Raw genomic sequence first — 22,467 nt, forward strand, 5'->3', positions numbered from 1 at the left:
AATTAGCCTTGAACTTTTTAAGACAGTAAGATCTCTCTATGATGACTGCGACAGATCGTCGAGAGATCATTAACTACTCAATGATAGTAAGTAACCAGGAAGAGATTTGAACATACAGTCGAACCTCCACCTACGGCCACATACTACAGCGGCTACTTTATTTGGTCCCGGCAAGAGTCCATCACATCGCTCTTGTTTTAACCTCTCTACCAGGGTCATTACCTCTCCACAACGGCAACGGCCACTAAAACTCCTCTCAACCGGTCAAAATAACCTCTCGACAAAGGTAATTGATCAAGAACCGACGAACAGTGTATACAAAACCCCTTTATTTTTATTGTAAAAGGTCACCAAACTTGGTCCGTACCGCGCGTGGTTATCCAGGAAAGGTTTTCATTGACGTTATTACATTGTTCAATATCATCATTTCAATGTTAAACATGGTGACATTAGGAAATGATATATTGATTCTAAATCTCCAACAGGTACAGAAACTGACTTCTTTGCTGGACATCGTGCTTGTAAATGCTTAGAAGGCCAATATCGAACCCACATGTTCAAAGAATGTTTCAAGTGTGGTCAAGGGGGACTGAAATGCCAAGATGATTATGCTTCATTGAAATCTGGTCATTGGTGGGAATGGCGAAATGAGACTCACAAAAATCGTTACCAAGTTTTCATTAAAAATCTCCTGGCATCTTCACCAACTCTAGAAACTTTCCATATACAATACCCGTATGCAATACCAACGCCTTATAAGTGCCCAGTTGAGGAATCATGCAAGGGGGATTTAGATTCCCCGTGTGAGAATGGGTACGAAGGTCCACTTTGCAGCGTTTGTAGTTCAGGACACTTTAAACAGTTCAAAATCTGCACACGATGCCCATCAAAGAAATGGATTGCTGGTCAGCTGTCTATAACCCTGGTCATTGTATTAATTATCATCGCCGCTTTGGTGTGGACGAGCCGAAGAAAAATTAAGAAGAAAGGAGAAGGCCGTCTTATGGATACGTTTTTTTCAAAGCTCAAGATCGTAATTGGCTTTTATCAGGTCACGCACGGTTTGCTGGATGCGTTCTCGTACATAAAATGGCCAGGTTCTCTTGAAAATATCGCGAAGTACTCAGGATTTCTTCAGTTGAATGTGCTGCAAATAGCACCTGTCCATTGCCTTTTCCCCGAAATGCGCTTGGATGCCTTTGGAAGCCTCTTTGCAATAATGGCAGTAAATGCTGGTGTCATTTGCATTGCTGGCATTGCTTACGGAGTGCATAGGCTTATGATCCTCAGAAATCACAACCTGGAAGACGAAGAAAAGTCTAAAAGAGTGTCACAATCAAAAGAGCTGGTATACAGGAATATGTTTTTCTTCCTGTACGTAACGTACCTCAGCACGTGTTCTAAGGCAGCCAATGTCCTTCCACTGGCCTGCAGGAAACTTTGCCGGGATGACAAGGAAGAGCTGTGTTCCAAGTACCTGAAAGCAGATTACAGCGTGTCATGCCAAGGTCAAAAGTACAATAATTACCTTATCGTAGCATACATTTGTACTGCCTACATTTTTGTTCTGCCTTCTGCCGCATTCATCGCCATCTGGAGACAGAGAAGAGCAGCATTGACCAAAAAAGATGCAGAGAGACCACAGGGCCGGGCCTTCAATCAAGAAATGATCTCTGGAATGGGTTTCCTCTTTGTAAATTACAAAACCCGTTCGTGGTATTGGGAACTGGTTGAAACGGCTCGTAAAGTGATCCTGACATGCGGTCTTATTTTTGTGGGACAAGAGAGTAGGTCCTACATCGGTTTGGCATTGGTCATCACTGGGATGTATGGGATCCTTTTCGCCTGGGTCAGGCCATTACAAGACGTGATGGAGAACAGACTGATGACGACTTCTCTTGCCGTGACAGTTGTTAACATGGTTATTGGAGCGATGAGCAGGATTCCTGCCGAAAATATAACGACAGGGTCGTTGGATGCTGATACTGACGCACTCTTATTCAAGATACTGGTGTTCGCTGCAAATTCGTTGGTGATTGGCCTAGTAGTAGGTAAGACTCTATTGTTACTATAAATTTGGATATAAAGAAACGATGCAACATACGTATGATGATTAATCTAAATTGCCACCCTTCCACGAGATCAAATACCCAGTTCGAAAGTTGTATGTCTTTGGCCATACAAAGACCTAGGTAGTCAATCTGTTGGCCTGGGTTCGAGTCTCCTGGATCTAGATATTCACAGGTTATTGAAGATAATGCTAATGCTTATTTTATTTTGATATTTTTATTTCTTTGTGCTGTTCGGTTTTTTCCTCTGTTTTTAACTTTGGGGAAGACTCTTAATTTCACTAGTACGTGTACATTCATTATTCACCGAAAGTGAAATTGGTCGATACACATCGATCTAATAGTGTTGCCATGTCTAGTTACAGTGCTGTGGGTCTATGAGGATCGATTCCTAGTTACTAGGTACCATGATACATCTAAATCTTACAAATACTAGTTAAGAATTGGTAAGCGTGCAACGTGCAACTATTGAGTTATGGATGTACGCGGGAGGTCGCTAAGCACGAAAGAAGCGTAAGAGCCGCGCAATGCGATGGCCGAGTTCTTTAGTGCTTAGCAAACCTCCCGAGGGCATCCATAACTCGATAGTTGCACGCTGCACGTTTACCATTTCTTTTATGACATTGAGACTTTTGAGATAGTGTATGCTGAATCTCGTCCGGCTTACATGAAGTCAAAAGCGCCATGCATAAACCGCGCGAAAATACTCATTCAAAAATCTGAAAAAGCGACACATCAAAATTCTTCTTGGATCGCGGCTAGGATCGTTTCCTCGATCTCGGGTAAATAAACAACTATAAACTGTTCGGTTAACCTAAATATCAAGCTGAAAACAAACGAAAATTGCCGCCGGTAAAAGCGTTTCTCAAAAGTTAGTTAAGGTGCACCTAACCCCTAATTTTTTTTTTTTTTTTATGCTAAAACGAATCCACTTGTTATTCAAATCATTTGGGCGGAAAAAAAAAATTCATTTGGTTGAATACTCGATTTTTATGCCTTTCAAAGTCGAGCTTATAGTGTGGCGCGACCGCGTTTTAGGGAGTTTGGGGCAGCGGTTGCTGATGACGTCTACCCAGAAACCAAACACAATGGCGCCTCAGTCAGCTTTCTGTATTTGCTCGAGAAAATGGAAAACAAAACTAATCGTTTCAATATATTTTGGCACTAAAAACGTCCAAGTTTTGTTCCAGAATCATTTCTCTTTCCTCGCTGGAATCAGGGTTAAGTTTCGACTCGGAAGACTCCGAAATAAACTTCTATCGAGCTCGTTCGATAACTGTGAACTGCGCATAGAGCTTTGACAGCAATTTGCAATATTTCAAGCGACGAAGGGGAAGACTTCTTGGCGGACGAGCTGCTTGTATATTAGGAATGGTAAGCTAGATATGAAGTGGAGGAGCAGGCAAACGAAAAGCAGGTAAAAAAACTCAAGGACTGCTTTAGATGGTAATTTCGTCACCTAAACACAAGATTCCCACGCGTGTTTATAGCCCGTTTACATTTGTCTTTAGCGAGAATGTATTTTGTCAGGATATGGTTGCTCTATTAAATCCTGTTTGAGTTTTACTTTCTGGAATTCTTCATGTTTATAAGAGCGACGTAGGTGTTGCAGTTTTCGAGACTTGATAACCTCCAAAACACTGGCTTCGATCGATTGAAAATCGTATAATGGTTCGGACCTGTATTTTTGAAGCTGCGAGAAGCAAGGCGGGAGGAAACATTTCATACAATTACCGATTTCACATTGTCACACGTTTAAAGTCGTAACTTTAAATAACCAATGTAAATTTTTCTCAAAGTTTGCAATAAAATTTGTCGGATAAGCGAAAACGATGTGTTCCCTTTGCGGTTCGCAGATAATGTTACGCGGTCATATTTTCGACACTATTGCACAGAGTGCTTGTCACACTGCTGATTTCCAAACTTTTAAAATCTCTGTGAGACTAACCATTTTGTTATCATGTAATTCTAAAGGATTAATCTTCGACTTTTATCTTAATCGAAAGAGAAGTAACTGCTGGTTGGCGGCGTACAGTTGCGACCTATTTACACATCAGTATATCGGTCGCAACGCTTCTTGATTGATCACACAACTTTGCCGGCTATGTTATAAATACTGCGGAACTGGAAGATATAGGTTGTCGGTAGCACTTCTACAAATTGCTTGTTAGCTTTAAGCAGAAAAAATAAATAAATAAATAAAAATAGACTATAAAAAGTTTGCAGAACAAATTCCAGTGAGAGTTCTTCAATGGTTCTCACAGACTCAGTTCGCTTGTTTTGGTTCGACAAAATCAACCATCGCTTAAGGTGGCTCCCTTCAGTATTAACAGTATCTTCACCTGAAGAAGGATGAAAAACTAACAATGTATGAACTACTTGTTTCACCTTTGGGTTTTAGCCCCTGGCATTCTCAAGGAAGATTAGCAACACACCTGGGGTTTCGTTTTCGTTCATATGAGTGTATTGCAGACTGTTGCCATAGCAACATCCAATCGTAAAGATAACCATCCTTTTACTATTTTCCACCTATTTGCTTCTCTTTCTAGGGTTCGCCTCAGTATAATATCTTTAAACTCGGCAGTCATGTCAAAACGATTTCGGACAATAGTTTAATTTGAAAAAAATGAAAAGTTTATCTGGTAGATTCGCAAAAATTATTAATCTCCTTAATTTTGATCAAAAAAGAGAAATCCCTAGGAAAAAATTTTGTCAAAAATGATATTATGAAGAAGGCATCTATATCATGAAATATACAAACTTTCGCAAAATTTCACCGAAGGAAACACGAGAAAAATAAGCGTTTTTTTCCTTCGTTAGCTTATTTGTGACGTCATAAAATCTCGAAACGACCACGCGCGCATGCGTATCAATGACCCACTGGCGTCATTTGCGCGTGCAAGTCGGAAAAGAATCGTGATTAGCTCATATGTCCTACCTAAAACTAGTTTTCGCAATATTATGACACATTTTTAGAGAGGAAAATTTAGAACAAGGAATTCTTACCCTATGGACAGCTAGCATCTTGTAAATGAGCAATTGTGGCTGCTAAAATTCGACCTTTTTTTGTTGCTTGGTATTTCCGAAGTGCATATTCATGCTCCACGAGCTGGTTACACGACGTAGTTTGTTGGGGAGTAACATCCTGGCTCATTCCAGATTTAGCGGAATCCTCTTCCGTCGTATAGGTGTGTTAATATATTTGTTTTGCTCCGTGCGATGATCGTGACGATCGACCAAATCAGTTTCTCTGGTTGAAAATCCTACATACCTCGTACTTTTCTCCTTTAAATCAAATACAGAAGGGTAGGGTCTTCTATTCGGTCGATAAACATTTTGAAACCAAAGGAGATTCACGCAACTTTTGTGATAAAACAAATTTCGATTTACTGCGTAATCTCGCGAGCGACGTTCGCGAAGAGTTTTGAACACTCGCGCCATCGGGTGTTTTTCAAAATCAGTTCGCGCGCGGTCAAAAAACTATAGGGAGCCACCTTAAGTTGCAATTATGGTACCAGGACCATTGACCGATCATCGCCAGTAAATTGTACAGTATATCTTTCTTTAAAACTGGGATATTGCTTCAACAGCCGATAGCACTTCTGGAAGGCGTTTCTGCGCGCTTTTCGAATGTGTATTGCACCATCCTGAAGGAAATGAGAGGGCGTGATATATTCAACCTTCCTGGGTAGACGTCACAACAACCGCTGGACCCATTCTCCTCAAACTCGGTCGCGAAACAAAGTGGCAGTGTTTAAGAGCTATTTTCGAGATTTCGATTTTGGATTTGGATCACTTTTCCGAAGAATTGAAAACAAACCGCTCATGGTTGAATCTTTTGGTGGCTGAGTACTCTGTACTTCACGGCCTCTTCGGAAAAAAGAAGACAATATGGAACCAGACGTTTCTTAAAAGTGAGAGTGGAGAAGAAAGCGAACAAACACTCTGGCTTTGAGTTGTTTGAGATGCTTTATTCAATAACAGGTTTGTGGGTTTCGTTTTCCTTTCCACTTCGTTTTAAATATTTGATCAGTTGCGCGTCTAAGGCTGAACTTGAACACATAAATGGCTTTTAAAAAAGATTTTCAGCTTGATATTTAGGTTAACTGAACAGTTTGAAGTTTTTTGTTTGCCCGAGATTGAGAAAATGTAAACTGTAAACTAGTCGCGATCCAAGAAGAATTTTGATGTGTCGCTTTTTCAGATTTTTGAATGAGTATTTTCGCGCGGTTTATGGCGCTTTTGACTTATGTAAGCCGGACAAGATTCAGTATATACTATCTCAAAAGTTCCAATGTTATAAAAGAAATGGTAAACGAGCAGCGTGCAACTATCGAGTTATGGATGCACTTGGGAGGTTTGCTAAGCACTCAAGAAACTGTCCAAATTTCCGCTATGCATTACTAACCTCAAAAGGCTGACACAGACCAGTTTGTTGTTTTCTTTGGTCCTTCTCCGAGTGCCGAGTGCCTTTGTATAGCTGATTCAAATATCTTAGGTGGAGGTCCGGCAAAAGACTTGAGCTCGAACTTTCTTACCTCACAGGAATAATCTTCCTCATCTCCGGAAGAATTATTAGATTTTATTTTAAAAAATGGGAATTATGTTTTAAAAAGTGTAAACATCAATGACAAAATTGCCGAGTAAAAGTACATATAAACAAACTTACGTGAGCGTGCAACCCACGGACAATGGATCGAGTGTATTAGCCAATTAGAACGCGCGCTTTGCTAAAGGCTATGTTATAATTTATCCTGGCACACGGCAAACAAGTGCTCTGGCTGCGGTAACAAAAATCAGTATTGTTTTGTTGCGCAAAGTCAAGCTCTTAAGCTTGTGATGGGCGTTTAATGGGGGTTTACCTCAGACGGTTGACATTTTAAAATAAAGCTTTCTGGCTGTTTACAATTAAGAGTGCCTGCCTGTCAAAATCAGACAAATTCTTAATTTCGCGGCAAGGGTCGAAAACTCGATTTCCCTCATATTCTTATGGTAGATAGGCTAGGGCATGACAAAAACTACTGGATAGTTTTTTTGACAAAGAAACATGCAAAGTACCAACTTCCGTTAAAATTGTCATTTCACGCACCATTCTATTAAGCAAGTTCGAGGGCTTCGCATCCAAAACCACATAATTCTTCCGTCTTTAAAACACTCAAATATTTTTGTGCAATGTTTAAATGTGTATTGGGTTGATTTTAGGAAATGTTGCGTTGTCTTTTTGGGTGCAAAATAATGAAATTTCGAAGACATGCATTTAATTCACTTAAAAGTACTTCGTGAATATAATTAATTTTTACCATGTGCGAAACCTTCAAATGGATTAAGCTTCTGGTGGTTGAATTGCAGCAGGATGGTCTACAGATTCCTGTAAAAAGATTTTAGGGCATATGATTGTGAGAGACGCGAGAGCTTTTCAAAGTGCGTCAAAAGTGCAAATATTTGACCATTCCCTCGTCAAATTTCAATTTACGGGTTAGACGTATATTTTAGCATGCGCCACATGACTTGACCTATAATAACTTGAAATAGATACAGAGCTGATAATTTCGAAATGTTCTAACCTTATTTGTTGTAAAAGGCAGATCCAAAGCCGATTTGACGTGTTTCTAGTCGATCTCTCACCACTTATCGCACATGCAGAGGTTTGCTTTTGTTTACACAAGTTTAACGTCCGATGTACATCGGCTACTGTCAACCTGTGATTGGTCGAATACCATGAATCTGTGACCATCTATCTGCGCATATGAACATCACTGCATCTAAGTCAAAAACGGCTGAGTCATTTGTAGATAGTTGCTTGCTTTGCACTGCGCCAAAATATTACGTTTGATAAATTGCTGACCATTACCGATAAGCGTGTCGACGCAGCACAATCTTACAGCCGTTAATTGTGCGTCACGCAATGCTGTCACGGCATATGCTACACATTTTGATCTATTTTGTACAGAGCACTCTCAGGATAAGTGAAACAATTTAATCATTGTTCATCTGTTTGTTCATATATAATAATATATATATATTTATATAATCGTATTCTATAGTGTACGTGGCCTCTGTCCAAATCACGTTTGTTGTACGTTCTGATGTTTCAGACAACAGCTGATAAAGCTAGTGCCTGTACTCACTAGAATTTTTTAAAAAAAATTGCCATAAAACAAATTACAGATCAATGAAGCAAGAACTAGCTGAAATAAAAATAGGAAATCACAGCGTGTTTAACTCGTGAGAAAAACAGACTAAATTTAAGTAGTAATTACGTGAGTAAAAAGCCATGGCCATGCCATTATATTTGGAGTATTTAGTTTGCCTAGTAGCGAGGCATTGGTATGTTTGTAACAGAAAATAGAGGACTGTCAATACAGTCCAAAATTATTGTCAGTAAAATATTGTAAATAAAACACCTATTGACCGGTTACCTCCGCAGCCACCATTTGGTCGTTCCGATAAGGGTTTAATTATTGTCTTTACCCCTATTAACCGGCCACCCAAAATTTAAAAACTTTGTTTTGGAAAGGTCGATGGTAGATAAGAGTCTGAAATTGAAGGTGCATGACGAGTGATAATTCAAATACACGTCTATCATGACTGACTTGAACTGACTCCATGGTCACCACGAAGTTTATAACCCTAGCCCTAAATAATCAAGGCACTGAACATCAACCTCCATTTAAGCGGCTAGCCCCATTAAGCGGTCACCACTAAATTACCGGAGGGTAGCCCACTGTATTACATGTAAACCAAAAATCATTGCACAGCACGAAAAAACTTAGGTATGAGTTTAGCGTTACATTATTACGCAGGGCATGTAGGTAGCGGTGGTAGAGTAAAAAATAACAACTGGGGCAATGGTAAACTATTCATTCTTTTCATTTCTTAATTCAATCTCTTCCTACTCAACACGATTGTGTGCTCCCAGTGGCTCCAAGCCTTACGAAGCCTTATGTATTAGGATAGAAATTGTCCTACCCCTAGCCCCTAAAATGGGATGACAGCATTGCGTGACGAACAAGGAACCGCTGCAAGCAAGGATTCAAGCCATCAAACCATGATGATCAAACGTAATATTTTGGTGTAGTGCAAAGCAAGCAACTATCTACAAATTACTTAGCTGTTTCTGTCTTAGATGCAGCGGTGATCATATGTGTCGAAAGAGGGTCACAGATTCATGGTATTCGATCATTAAATAAGTTGACAGTTGGCGATATACATCGGACGTTATGTAAACAAAAGCAAACTTCTGCTTTATGTGCAACGAATGCTGAAAGAAACACGTCAAATCGGCTTTGGCCCTGCCTTTTACAGCAAATAAGGTTAGAACATTTCGAAATTATCAGCTCTGTGTCTATTTCAACTTAACATTGGTCAAGTCATGTGGCGCATGTTAAAATATACGTCTGACCCGTAAATTGAAATTTGACGAGAGAATGGTCAAATATTTGCACTTTTGACGCACTTTGAAAAGCTCTCGCGTCTCTCACAATCATTTGCCCAAAATTTTTTTTACAGGAATCTGTAGACCATCCTGCTGCAATTCAACCACCAGAAGCTTAATCCATTTGAAGGTTTCGCACATGGTGAAAATTAATTATATTCACGAAGTACTTTTAAGTGAATTAAATGCATGTCTTCGAAATTTCATTATTTTGCACCCAAAAAGACAACGCAACATTTCCTAAAATCAACCCAGTACACATTTAAACATTGCACAAAAAATATTTGAGTGTTTTAAAGACGGAAGAATTATGTGGTTTTGCATGCGAGGTCCTCAAACTTGCTTAATAAAATGGTGCGTCAAATGACAATTTTAACGGAAGTTGGTAATTTGCATGTTTCTTTGAAATAAAAGGATATTTTGCCAAAAAAAAACTATCCAGTAGTTTTTGTCATGCCCTAGCCTACCTACCATAAAAATATGAGCGGAATCGAATTTTCGACTTTTGCCGAGTTATTTTCCATTTTTATGGACAGGAACTCTAAAGTTGTCATTTGTTGGTCAGCGGTTAAGTTTCGGCGATGAAGGGTAGGGGGAAAATTCAGTCGACGAAATGAATTTTAATGTTTACCGTTGTCTCCTCTGTTTAGATATGTCATGGGAGAACAGGTCCAAGAATGCATATAAGACATAGGTTTTGCTTTAACAACACTGTAATATATAGTAAGACCTAATACAAATTACAGAAATTAATATTTAGGATATGATTCAAATGAATACAACTAAATACGAGGTTTTGCTTATGAAATATATGTCAGCGGCTAAAGCTAGGAAACAGGAGACTTGGAGGCTGCACTGCACCCAACAATAAACTTCTAAAAAACAAATGTTGTAATGCAAAACCTCATGTGGTCATGAAGACCGGAGACAAATTCTAATTACATCAAAATAGGAGCCAAAGTGATCTAAACTAAAGCTAGCGAGTAAACTTGAAAACAAGTTCACCCTGGCGGTCGAACTTTCTAAGGACACTACAAGAAATACAAAATGTGTAAACTAACAGAAGTACAGGCGAATTCAAGACATATAAACAAGACTAAGGAGAAAAAAAAATGGCTAGCTCGTGGTACAAAAAATAAGTCTGTGGCCGCATAGAAACGGAAGAGTGCACAAAATGGTATCCTAATTCTACGGCAGAAACAACAAGTGAAGCAAAAGATTATAGCAGGATCGCAAGGTGATGGCTACGATTTACCAATATAAAATGAAGAATAATTCCAAAGCGGGCGAGCAAAGCTCTAACACGTGAAGCACGCCACACACTACTTACTGTACGTATACGCCCGGTCATGTCGGTCCCAAGGCCCATGCGCAATCAATAGTACTGTCGACTAAATATTAGCGCATGAATAATCCCTTTACTGATTTACGCGAGTTTTGCAACTTCAAGTAGTTTGGTCAGAATTGCATATGTAACTTCTGTCAGGTAAGCCTTTCTGGACGCCTGAAGCGAACTACCTAACAGTGCCTGTAAATGGAGCGTGCGGAAAAACATGGAAACGGTTGCATGCTATGGAAAAAAAATTATTGCGCCGGAGCATTCTTGAGCCCACTGAACCTTTGGATCTTTACAGTTCAAGATCTAAAGCTCTGGAACACTGGGACTACCAAGACGGCAACGTTTGCATGGGATTTTAACAAAAGCGAAATATCGAGAACATATTTCGCATTTTCGTATTCTTCACTGTGTTTACATCTAGATTCTTATTGTTAGAAAACTCAATATATTTTTTTTTTGATGTTTTAAGGTTTAAATTATTTAGAAATTTAATTCGCAAAAAGACCATTTTTCACTGTAGCGCTAAAAGTTTGGTCGTGTCTGATAGAAGCACCTCAAAGCTTTTGAAAACGAAAAAAAGGTTTGCTATAGCTCTATTTTTGGGAAATAAGGTGCATATTCAACTTTGCAGCCAAAGAACAATCGGAAAGATTGTGACGGTGTTGAACTGATACATCTTTTCCTATAAACAAAAGTTAAAATAATGTCTCACAGTGAAGTTAAAGTTCTATGGAAAGAATTATCATTTGTCGTGCTCCTGACAGGATTTAAGAGCGTCTTGCTGTAACGTTACTGGAGTATATAAAAATAACAATACCTATGCAGCCTATGCACGGTTTTCTCCAACTTTGTCAGGATGAAGGTCTTTACCAACTTGCTCGAAATTGTATCTTAGAAATTGTTTGAATTTTTCTTTTATAGTCAAGGTGGCCTTACCTATTTTTTCCCTTAAAGAGCAAAACTAGACCCTACAATTACATTTTTTTTCGAGGGTTAGCAAGCTAAACATAGTTGTGTAAGCTACCCCATAATATTAATATACCATCTTTTAGAAGTACTTTAGCGTTGCCATAGCCGCATGTAATTAAAACCTCAATTTTATATCAAATTTTTCAAAATTATACGCCTCGACGACGTTGTTTCACGTCAAAATTCAGGTCAAATCGGTGGGCTGGCACATAGACTACCTATAAAATTATTTTGTTTTTTCTGGGTAAAGTTGCACTCTATCTTAGTGTTATCGCAAATCTAGTTTGTTTGCGTAAATAACGCAAAGACTAGGCACTTAAGTTAATTGCCTGACAAGTGGTACCTTTCACGCCGCGATTAGGTCTCTACGATCAGTCATTGTAATAAAAACTGCTATTAGCCAGCAAACGATCATTTTTAGCAGAAGTTTTATTCTAACCGTTAGATCGAAATTTTCTCACAAACATTTAATTACTACTGTTTGACAGCATTCTTTCATTCTGTGTTAACCTTTTTGCGAGTAGATTTATTTGTGAGACATTTGCCAACTAAATATGACTGACTGCTTAGACGATTGACGCTTATTTTTGTTTTTCGTATGTGGCGTTTGGTGGTTAATTTTTATGCTGTTGGAGGGTTGACGACTAATCTCATTGAGACCCTCTTGAAAGTGCGATGCTAGGCATGTGATAATGATTTTTAATGGAGAATGGAAACTGTGAAATTTTTGCCACCATTGATGTGCTAGATATCTCAAGTGCTGTGCCAAAAACATCAAGTTTTCTGTTTTCGTTTTGTTCTCAGTTCAGTACGCCTTGCACCTCTATGACTACTTCAAGGAGTGGCGTAAAAATCCTCATTGCTCCTTTTCTTGCTGTCTGGCGTTGTTTCTCCCTCTCGTCGATTTGCAAGGAGAAATTCGAGGAATGGTTGGGAAAAACGTCCTGAAAACCCAGCTGCAAACGGGACACTTTGAAATGACTACACTTCGTGCGGCTGTTAAGGACAGTGGAGCATTTGATGTTACTCTCGAAGAAGGTGAACAAGGCGATGATCACGCTTTGGACCTGCAGGATGACAATCGTCCAGTCGCCAAAATCAGCAACAAAAAATGTCACCAAGGAACACAAACAGAATTCTCTTCGCGTTTGACAGTCTCTGATTTCCCGTTGCATGAGACAATTGAAGACACACACCTGTAAAGCAGTGTGAGTTTATAATACTAACAAGAAGGCAGGGAACTAGAATAGCCCTTTTAACCCTTCCTATTGCATGATGCATACCAGTTCTTTAGTTCCTCTAGAACCCGACTCAGAAAGAGTAGAAGTTAGAGCTAACATAACTGAGAATCATTGCTGAGCACTATAAAGGTTGAAATACTTCAACTCACTATTTCAGACTTCAAGGGAGACTTCTCTCTTGACAGTATTTAGACACTGATAAAATATCACCTCTTTAAGATACAGTAAATGGATCCCTCATTTGCTCTGTCAATGGCAGCATAAATGCAATTTGACGAATAAAAGTAAACTCTCAAAACTAGGTGAGTAGAATAGACCAGTGCGATAGTCTACCTTTATGCTCCGAGAAACGTTCCTCGATCTTTAAAGGAATTGTTCATAACAAAGTTTTGTTTCTTGTTTTAGTAGTATTTGTACTCGTCGGCTTTCTCTTTCAAAATCTCTCATTCTCACTTTTGAAAAGAAAGCTGGGTAACCACTCTTGTTTTCCAAAGATCCAGGCCTTTGTGTAACATGTGGGTGAGATTTCTGTCTGATAGTACAAGTCCATTTTAGTATGCTGTTAATTTCAGCAAGAGTTGTTAGAGCTTCTCTCGCTATTTATGATAGGTCGCAGCCCTTGGCATCCAGATGCAATTCATTCAAAAGGAGACACTATCAGCACGTCTCCATGGTAACAAATATACCTATTGAAATCAATTAACTAGATATAAGAGCTTCATAAAAAAAAAGTTTCGATAATGTTAAAATAGCCCAAGTTTTATTAACCTTAGCTAGTTTAGCCTGGATGTGGATACCACACTCCTTGGGTTTTTGTTGCAATAAGACATATCAAAACTGTTTTGCTTTGCATAGATAACCCTGAACTTAGTCTACAAGATCAGATTTGCTGTTGGTTATGACGTTATATGAAGTCACATGGCATTGATAAGTCTAACATCTTTGATCCGAAGTTGTCGTAAATGTATGATAAAATTCTAGGCAGGTGAATTACAAGTTGATTTTCATTTTCGTAAAAAAAACTACCGCACTACTGCGAGTTTTTGTTGTTGTTGTTTTTCGTTTTGTTTTCATGGCTGATGACTTATACGTCCCATATTTGTCAATCAGGCCTGCTAAGGTAACTGCAAGAGCAGGCAAAGAAAGGAAAGGAATCCCTTTAATTATATATTTATTATTTCAGAACGTTCCATCACTAGTGCCTGCATTTCACATCTTAAGCCCGTTAAAGACTGAGGGATTTGCAGACGATTTATAGGTTTTCAGTAAAGTTTTGGTAGACGGAATTGAAATAATCAACTGCAGCATCCATTTCAGTTCATAATTATCTAGATTTCAAGAAACATTTTTCGCCTGTGCTTGCTCAATAAAGTTTGTAGGGATTTTGATTAGTTTTCCGGTAAACTCTGATAAAAAAGCACAGCAGGATAACAAATCATGGATAACCTTACTTCGTAAACAGAAGGATATTATATATAAATTTTGATTGATATGTATTTATCAGGCGTGTGCGCCCGCTAAGGAATAGATGGACGGTAGGTCTCTAGCGCCCGCTATGAGGGAATTTGTAGACAGTTTTACACATTTTCTCAAGTAGTTTGTCATAAGAGAAAATCAGGAAAACAGTATGCTTCTGTATTCATTCTGATTCATATTTACCCTTGCTTATAATACAATTGCACTGAAGAGTGCTGCTAATATGTCTGATGACATTTTGATATTCATCTCTTGCACTAAAGGATAATGTATTCAATTTATACGTTTATCGTAACATTCGTGGTGAGATGCAAAAGCAGGGAAGCTTATAAGGTGGTAAACTAGAACGTATTTCTGACACTTGCATTGTGCCTGCATGGGTTTTTTTCAATCTTACTGCGAAAGAGGGATTTATAGGAGAATTTATCAATTGTTTACCTTGCATTTTTGGGAAATGAGGAGGTAGGAAAATGATAACCTCAGTGAAAAAAGAAAAGGTTTCGTTTTCTAAATCTAAAAATGGGCCTTTGCCACCTTTTTCTCATGTTCTTGCTGAAAAGGGTTATGTAGACAATCTAACAGTCCTTCAATAAATTTTGGGTAAAATAAAAATCGGAGGAATACATAAACTAATGTTTTCGTAAATTTTGGTAAGGTGCAAGAGATGTATCCATTTTAACTCATATTTATTCTTTCTGCAATATTATATTGCTTATGCGCGCTGTTAGACATTTGTCGTATTCATTGCTTGCCCCTGCTATAAATAGGTATGTAGGCAATGTAACTAGTTGGTGAAACACAAAGCAGGGTGGCAGAGGAAACAATACACAGGTATTTGTTACAATTCAGGGTCTCTTTACAAGGAATCAGGATGGTTTTTGACTAGGAAAAAATCACCGCGACGCAGCTTCGGGTTGACGCTTTTTGTTGGATAGCTCTTTCCGATACACAGCCTGACATTTTCCATGTAGTCCACCAATTAGAAACCATAGTTGACACTTTTGCACATATAGCCATTGCTGTTCCGTTATGGGCCACTATAATGTCCAGAGACCAGGTTTTGTCGAAATAGTTTTACTAAATACTGCTATTTTACCCTTATCCCCTATTTTGTTTACTGCGATGTTGACCCTGTTGATGTCAATACGACCAGCCACCCCGGGGCTCATGTAAACATTACATTTTGCTATCGTTTAGCGGCAAGCCGACTGGTATATATATATCCCGGAGTCCTGTAAAGAGGCCTTCAGATTTGATATCTACTGATCTAGCTGTGCCTGCTTTTGTGTTGTTTGTAGACAATTTGTAGCTTTTCTGTAAAGATTAATCGGTAAAGAAATATCAGCTAAAAAGTAAAGTGATTTATTACATGGATATTGATGAAATACCGGGATTTTTCTTGTTCGTAAAATTTGTATTTCTTTTTCATCTCGTAGATGAAGATGTCATCATGGTTACGAACATTATAATTTCTGTTTCAACGTCATTAAAGTTCAATTTTACTTTTTTTAACGCGGAAAATAACAATTTCTAAGAGGCAAACGTAATTTTTCTTTGTGTTTCATGAAAATGGTGGTCATATTAATTTACACATTTTCGATTACAGACCCCACCTCGGTTAAGGTGACCACTGTTTTCGATGCTTCTGAAATGAATACAAAACTGAGGTGTCTTAGATTTGGATGTTTCATCGATATCCATATAATTAACAGGGTAAGTTGCATGGCTGCTTATAGATACGAATTTTATGTTCTCGTACCGATGGTACACTTGAAAAGAAAATTCGGGCGTTCATGTACAATAATATCTTCTATATATCCATTATAAGTTACTCGGCTTTTGAGAACCATTTATGACTTGTACCTGCGGGAAAGAAAACTCATTTGTAGTTATTTTGATTAGTTTTTTTTTGTAAACTTTGGTAAAACAGAAAGAGCAGGACAAATAAACATCTCAAAAGTAAATGGCTGTTAAAATTGTCCATTGAGTGTCGTGTGACAGGCATGGTTGCAGTCAGGGGGAGGCATCGCTCCTTGCGCCGAAAGGAACGTTCTGAAACCAAAAAGTTCAGTCACCATGCAACTCTGTCCCTTGGCGCTGCTCTCTTCGACTGGCCAAATCCCTCCATTCTGCGTCGGAGCTCACTACTCACTACAAGCTCCAGGCTTGCATCTGCATCTGGCATCATTTTCTGTAACTCTTGATGAAAAAGAGCCGTGTATCGCTGAATATATGTTCCTTGGTGCACATGCAAGTTTGATAAGTCCCTCAGAAGAAATGCTTGCGCCAAATGTTTGCTAGGTGAAGTAGGAAAGAGAATAGACATGCTTGACCGTACCATGAAGGGCATTTGGATGAATATAGGCAGTATAACATGATATACAGATTTAGCCAAGCCTAAAAGCGGAGCTCCTGGGCCGGGTTCTTTAAAGCCCGATTAAGCTAACCCAAGATATGCGTGAGTTTTGATTTCAGTTTTGCGACTTTGCGGTGAGGTTTTCTGTTTATGTCGTTTGGCCTTCTGTTTTGAGTTTAAACAAACTTAAACTACACAGAAGAAAAGCAATATAAAACATTTGTATATAAGAATATTTTATAATTTGGTTAACTTTTAATCCTTAGTTAGTGTGAAGTCTTTATTTATGTGTATTTATTTACAATAATGTATAAATAAAAAGCGAACTTATCGTTGATCGTCATCCGAGACAATTATATAAAAAAAGGATCGCTTCTTGGCTAGCCTGTTCCAAGCTCTCGGTAGTTGAGGACGAGCGGAAAAAAGAGGGCAAGCGAGAAAAAAAGACAAGGGAGGACTAAGTCGCTACATCTTGTCCGATTACCAAAGCAAGTTCATTCCCATTTGTTTTCTTTTTTCTCTTTATTTTCCCAGCCAGTATCAATGATTCTCTTTCCTCTCTTTGTTACCTTTTGAAACATCTTAGAAAAATTGTGTCTAACGTATATTCCTTATACCACAAGGACAGCACCGTGTCATCGTCCGCTCAACAAAGTTAAGCCCGGGCGGGGTCTCTACTTGGCTGGGTGACCACAATATGAATACCCCTTGTTGTAATAACTTTGGTTTCCTCTTCTGTGTTTTTTTTCCCTTACTTTCCAAGGCGATATTTGTTGTGTTTGCTTCCTTGAAGTATTGTTCAAGTTAGTTACGTGCGAGATGCATGTCGATTATTTAAGATGGCGTATTGAAGTAAACACGTATTGTTCACGGAGGACTACTTTAAACCCAAACTGACACAACATGGTGTCAGTGGGAAGTTCCCAATAGCCTTTAAAATGACGAAGAATCAGAAAATATGGGAGACAAGAGGAAGAAGAGTTCTTCCTGGGTGAACTCACTGAACTATCTGCTTTCCAAGGAAGTACAGGAGATTCATGGAAAGCTAAAGTTTCATTGAATGGACTGCTAGCAGAATTTAAATTGGATACCGGTGCGGATGTAGCAGTAATTTTACCTAGCCTGTATTACAGTTTGCAACCAGCTCCATCACTTAAGAGGACCACCAGGCTACTCATGGCTCCATTTAAACACCAACTGAGCTGTCGACCAACTTTCATAACAGAGTGGCAAGGGCAAGACAAGGTTCCTTAGGAACACGTGTATGTAGTAGAGGATTTGGAGCGATCTATGCAGACTTGACAGCCTGAGCAGTGATGACTACAAGAGTAAAGTGGCAGACAAGTACCCCAGGTTGTTCCAGGGACTAACTGTCATGAAGGACAGTTACTGTATCACATTCAAAAAAGATACCAAACCTTTCCAATTGTCAGGTCCAAAGAAAGTACCCTCCCCATTGTATCAGAAATCAAAAGAAGAGTTTGAAAGGATGTTGAAGGCAGGTGTCATATCCAGTTGACCAACCCACTGATTGCTGCGCTCCCACGGTGGTGACTCCCAAAAGCAATGGCAAGGTCAGGGTCTGCGTCAACCTAAGCAAGCTAAATAAGTACGTCAATAGGGAGAACCATCCACTTCAAGCAGTAGACACAACTCTCGGAAGATTGGCAGGTTCCAGAGTGTTCTCGAAACTTGACGCGAACTCAGGATTCTGGCAGATAAAGCTAGCGTAGGAATCAAGTCCACTGACAACTTTCATCACTCCATGGAGCCGTTTCTTTTTCAAAATGTTTCCCTTCGGAATCAGGTCTGGTTCCGAGAAATTCCAGAGGAATATGAGTCAGATCATCCTGGGAATAATTGACGTGGAGTTGCAAAATAGATGACGGTTTAGTCCATGGCAAAGACCAAACTGAACGCGATCAGGGGTTAAAAGCAGTACTCAAGCGTCTGGTTGAAGCTGGCGTGACACTCAACCTACACAAATGCCAGTTCAGCACAGACAGAGTCAAGTTCCTTGGACACGTTATAAACTTCAGTGGAATTGAGGCAGATCCTGAAGAGCTTTAAGCAATTACAGACCTACCGCCACCTCAGAAAGCGCAAGAAGTGAGAAAATTTCTTTGCATGGTTAACCAACTGAGCAAGTTTTCCCAGCACCTCACTGACAAGACAAAGAGTATCAGAGACCTTCTTTGCAAAGGAAAGCAATGGACATGGGGCAGTGAGCAACAGAAAGCATTTCAGCAGATCAAATCTGACCTCACACAAGCTCCAGTGCTGGCTCTGTATGATCAAACAAGGAAACCAAAGTGGTAGCTGATGCTTACTACTTTGGCCTAAGCGGAGTAATTCTTCAACTCCAACCTGACAACTCGTGGATACCAGTCTCATTCATATCCAGAGTAAAGATTCCCACTGAAACCTGATCCACACAAATCGAAAAAGAAGCCCTAGTGCTCACATGGGCATGCAAACGAGTCTGGGAGTACATCGTGGGAAAATCGATTTCAATGGAAACAGACCAAGAACCCCTGGTGCCACCTCTGAGTACACTCACACTGGATCAATTTCCAAGAAAATTCAAAGATTTAGAATGCGACTGATACGATTCAGCTTCAAGATCAAGCTTGTTCCCGGAAAATAAAGATGTACATAGCCGATGCGCTTTCAAGACTCCCGGTCCGAAGCCAAACAGGGAAGTTAACAATTGACAATGATGAAATACATGCACACATTGGAAGTGCGATCTCATCACTGCCTGCCTCAGACGGACGATTTCAGCCGATCATGGAAGCACAAGAGGAGGATCTGTCTGCGAGCAATCTGAGGGGTGGCCTGACAATCATTCATTAAACGATGCAATGAAACCCTATTGGTCAAGCAATGGCGAACTGTCTGTGGTACAGACATTTCTGCTCAAAGCATCCAGAATCGTCATACCTTCTTCCATGCGTCTTGATATTCTGGATAAGATCCCTGAAGGACACCAAGGAATCACTAAACGCCGTGAGCGGGCCAAGAGCTCTATTTGGTGGCCAGGAATAAGCCGAGAAATCCAGGATCTGGTGCAACAGTGCAGAGTTTGTGCTCTACAAAGGGACAACAAGCCCGAACCGCTTATCAAGACACCCTTACCTGACCGTCCCTGGCAAGTCGTAACCACAGACCTCTTCGAGCTAAAGGCGTCCACTACTTTATTGTTGTAGACTACATCTCAAGATACGTGGAAGTAGCAGCTATACAGAAGATTGCAAAGTCAAGTGAGGTCATTAGGGCACTTAAGTCGACATTTGCCAGACTTTGGATCCCAGAGCAAGTGCCATCCGACAATGGACCTCAGTTTGACAGTGCAGAATTCTCTTACTTTGCTAAGGAATAGAGATTCAAGCATACCACAAGTAGTCCTAGATTTCCCCAAGCAAATGAAGAAGTTGAGCAGGGAGTTAATACTGTGAAGAATCTTCTAAAAAAGGAAATAGACTCCGCTAAAGCATTACTAGCGTACCGATCAACACCACTAACATGTAACTTCTCTCTTGCACAGTTGCTGATGGAAAGGCAGATTAGGAACAGAGTCTCGTTATTACATACCCAGCTGAACCCAAAGTGGCCTGACTTAGGCAACCTGCGTGTACGAGAGAACATAAGCAAGTTGAAGCAGTAAACAGTGTCCAACACCAGGCACAGGACCAAGCCCTTGCCTTCAATCGGACCGGGTACTGAAGTCTTCGTCAAGGACCTTTAGCGGTCAGGAAAAGTCATTGACGCAGCTTCAACACCTCGGTCGTATACAGTTAAAACACCGACTAGCGCGATAAGAAGGAGCCGTGCTCACCTTACTCCACTGCCAAATCAGCAGGAGCAACATGAGCGACCGACATCAATAAAGAACCAAGTTCCCGCAGGGACAAAGCTGCAACCCCTATTGGGAAGGAAATTCCCGTTAAAAAGGGAGACATTCGAATACCCCTTGTAACACCTATTCTTGCAAATAGGTCTAAGAGATTTATAAAACCATCGCTGAAAGCTAGAAAGAATCTAGGTTTAGCTTGAGATGAAGCTGTGTTATAACATTCCATAGATCTTTTATCAGTGTTCTCATACTCTGTTCGTTTCTCTAGATACTCTTGTACAATAGGGGAAGATGTTGCGTTAGCTTACAAGAAGTCACATGAAGACATCGAATTCTTACGTCAGAAATTTAAAGAAAAACTAACTTAAGGTATAACCCTGGTCAAAATATCATGGGACAGTTATGCTAATTAAGAGAGATAATGCACTTTGTTAATTAAACTCTGAATCCACCTCTTAAAAAAAAGGTTGGCAATGTAGTTTTAGTAAACCATTTCTTTTGTCCCCCTCTCCCCCAAGCAATGTTGAGTCTACCGAAAGTGACTTTAATGCCTGACATCAACATTCCATCGGAGGGAGGGGGAAATTACGTCATTTTTACGGGTTATTGTCTCTATGTCCCAAGAGTTCTGGCCAGGGTTGTCTAAAAACCTCTTTGGTGGAAAACTAAGCTTTAAACTTTACGAAACCTGACAAAAAGTTGCGGATTCATTAGTATAGTACCGCATAATATTTATCAGGGTTTTAAATGTTAACTAATACAATATTTCAGTTCCGCACACGCATAATAATAATAATAATACACAATATTTTGAGAGGAGGCCTCCAATCACCTAGAAGTGGTTTTCAGGAGTGTCCTCTGAGAAAATAAATGTTAAACCTTTAAAATACATTAAAATCTAAAATACAATAAAAAGGACAAAAACCTATGCGGTAAGCTAACTAAGATTAAAAACTAAAACAAGAATTAAAATACTACTAACTAAGGTTCAAAATGGTTCAATAAAAACTGCTTCAGTTTGTATTTAAAAATAGTTTTCGGCATCAGTTTCTTTAAAGCACTTGGTAGTGTGGCCCAGTCGTTAATGGCTTTATAATATGTTTTGCTTTTTCCCCATTCCGTTCTTGGCCTACTGACTTTGGGCATGTAGCCATTTCGGGTATTATAACCGTGCTGTTGGTTCATGGTGGATCTGAATACACCGAAATGTTCGGGGATGCTACCTTTCATTGCATCTTGCACAACACAGCATCGATGACCGAACCGCCTCGCATGTAAAGACACCCACCGCAACGACGTCAGAGCCTCTGCTGATGATATTTTCGACTTAACGATCTTCTTCGCAAAGCGATTTTGAAAAGATTGTAATTGTTTCATCTGTGTTGTAAGACCAGGCTGGTCACCCCAGACAATATCTGCATAATCTAGGTGTGGTAGGACAAGGCCATTAAAATATGATGTGAGACTTTTCTGATCCAGCATATGATAGATTCGATTGAAGACTGACAGGCGATGTCCTAATTTTTGTTAGTTGTTATTGACGTGCATCTTCCATTTCCATTTCTCATCCAATAATACGCCTAGATACTTAAAAGATGAAACACGATTTATTTGCCCTTCATCAGAAGAAAACTGAAAGTCATTAAACGGAGACAACGTTGTCTTGCTACCCGAAGGCATCAATTTAGTCTTCTTCACATTAAGCGTTAATTTGTTGTTGGTGTAC

General features: G+C 39.5%; 1 protein-coding gene across 1 annotated transcript; it reads left to right on the forward strand.

Annotated features, from left to right (window-relative positions):
* Positions 1-494: 494 nt before the first annotated feature.
* Positions 495-13,110, forward strand: LOC145494597 (uncharacterized). The gene is made up of 2 exons (XM_081474114.1): positions 495-2,051; positions 12,617-13,110. The coding sequence occupies exons 1-2, from the start codon at positions 554-556 to the stop codon at positions 13,012-13,014; spliced, it is 1,896 nt and encodes a 631-aa protein (XP_081330240.1). The 5' UTR covers positions 495-553; the 3' UTR covers positions 13,015-13,110.
* The last annotated feature ends 9,357 nt before the right edge of the window (positions 13,111-22,467 follow it).

This window comes from Orbicella franksi, chromosome 8 (genome assembly GCF_964199315.1).
Source record: "Orbicella franksi chromosome 8, jaOrbFran1.1, whole genome shotgun sequence".
Taxonomy (NCBI): Eukaryota; Metazoa; Cnidaria; class Anthozoa; order Scleractinia; family Merulinidae; genus Orbicella; species Orbicella franksi.

Excerpts from the sequence above, each read along its gene's own strand:
- LOC145494597 (XM_081474114.1), top strand. The coding sequence starts at position 554 with ATGTTCAAAGAATGTTTCAAGTGTGGTCAAGGGGGACTGAAATGCCAA. Across the intron at positions 2,052-12,616 it reads GGTGATTGGCCTAGTAGTAG|TTCAGTACGCCTTGCACCTC; the intron begins GTAAGACTCTAT and ends TTTTGTTCTCAG.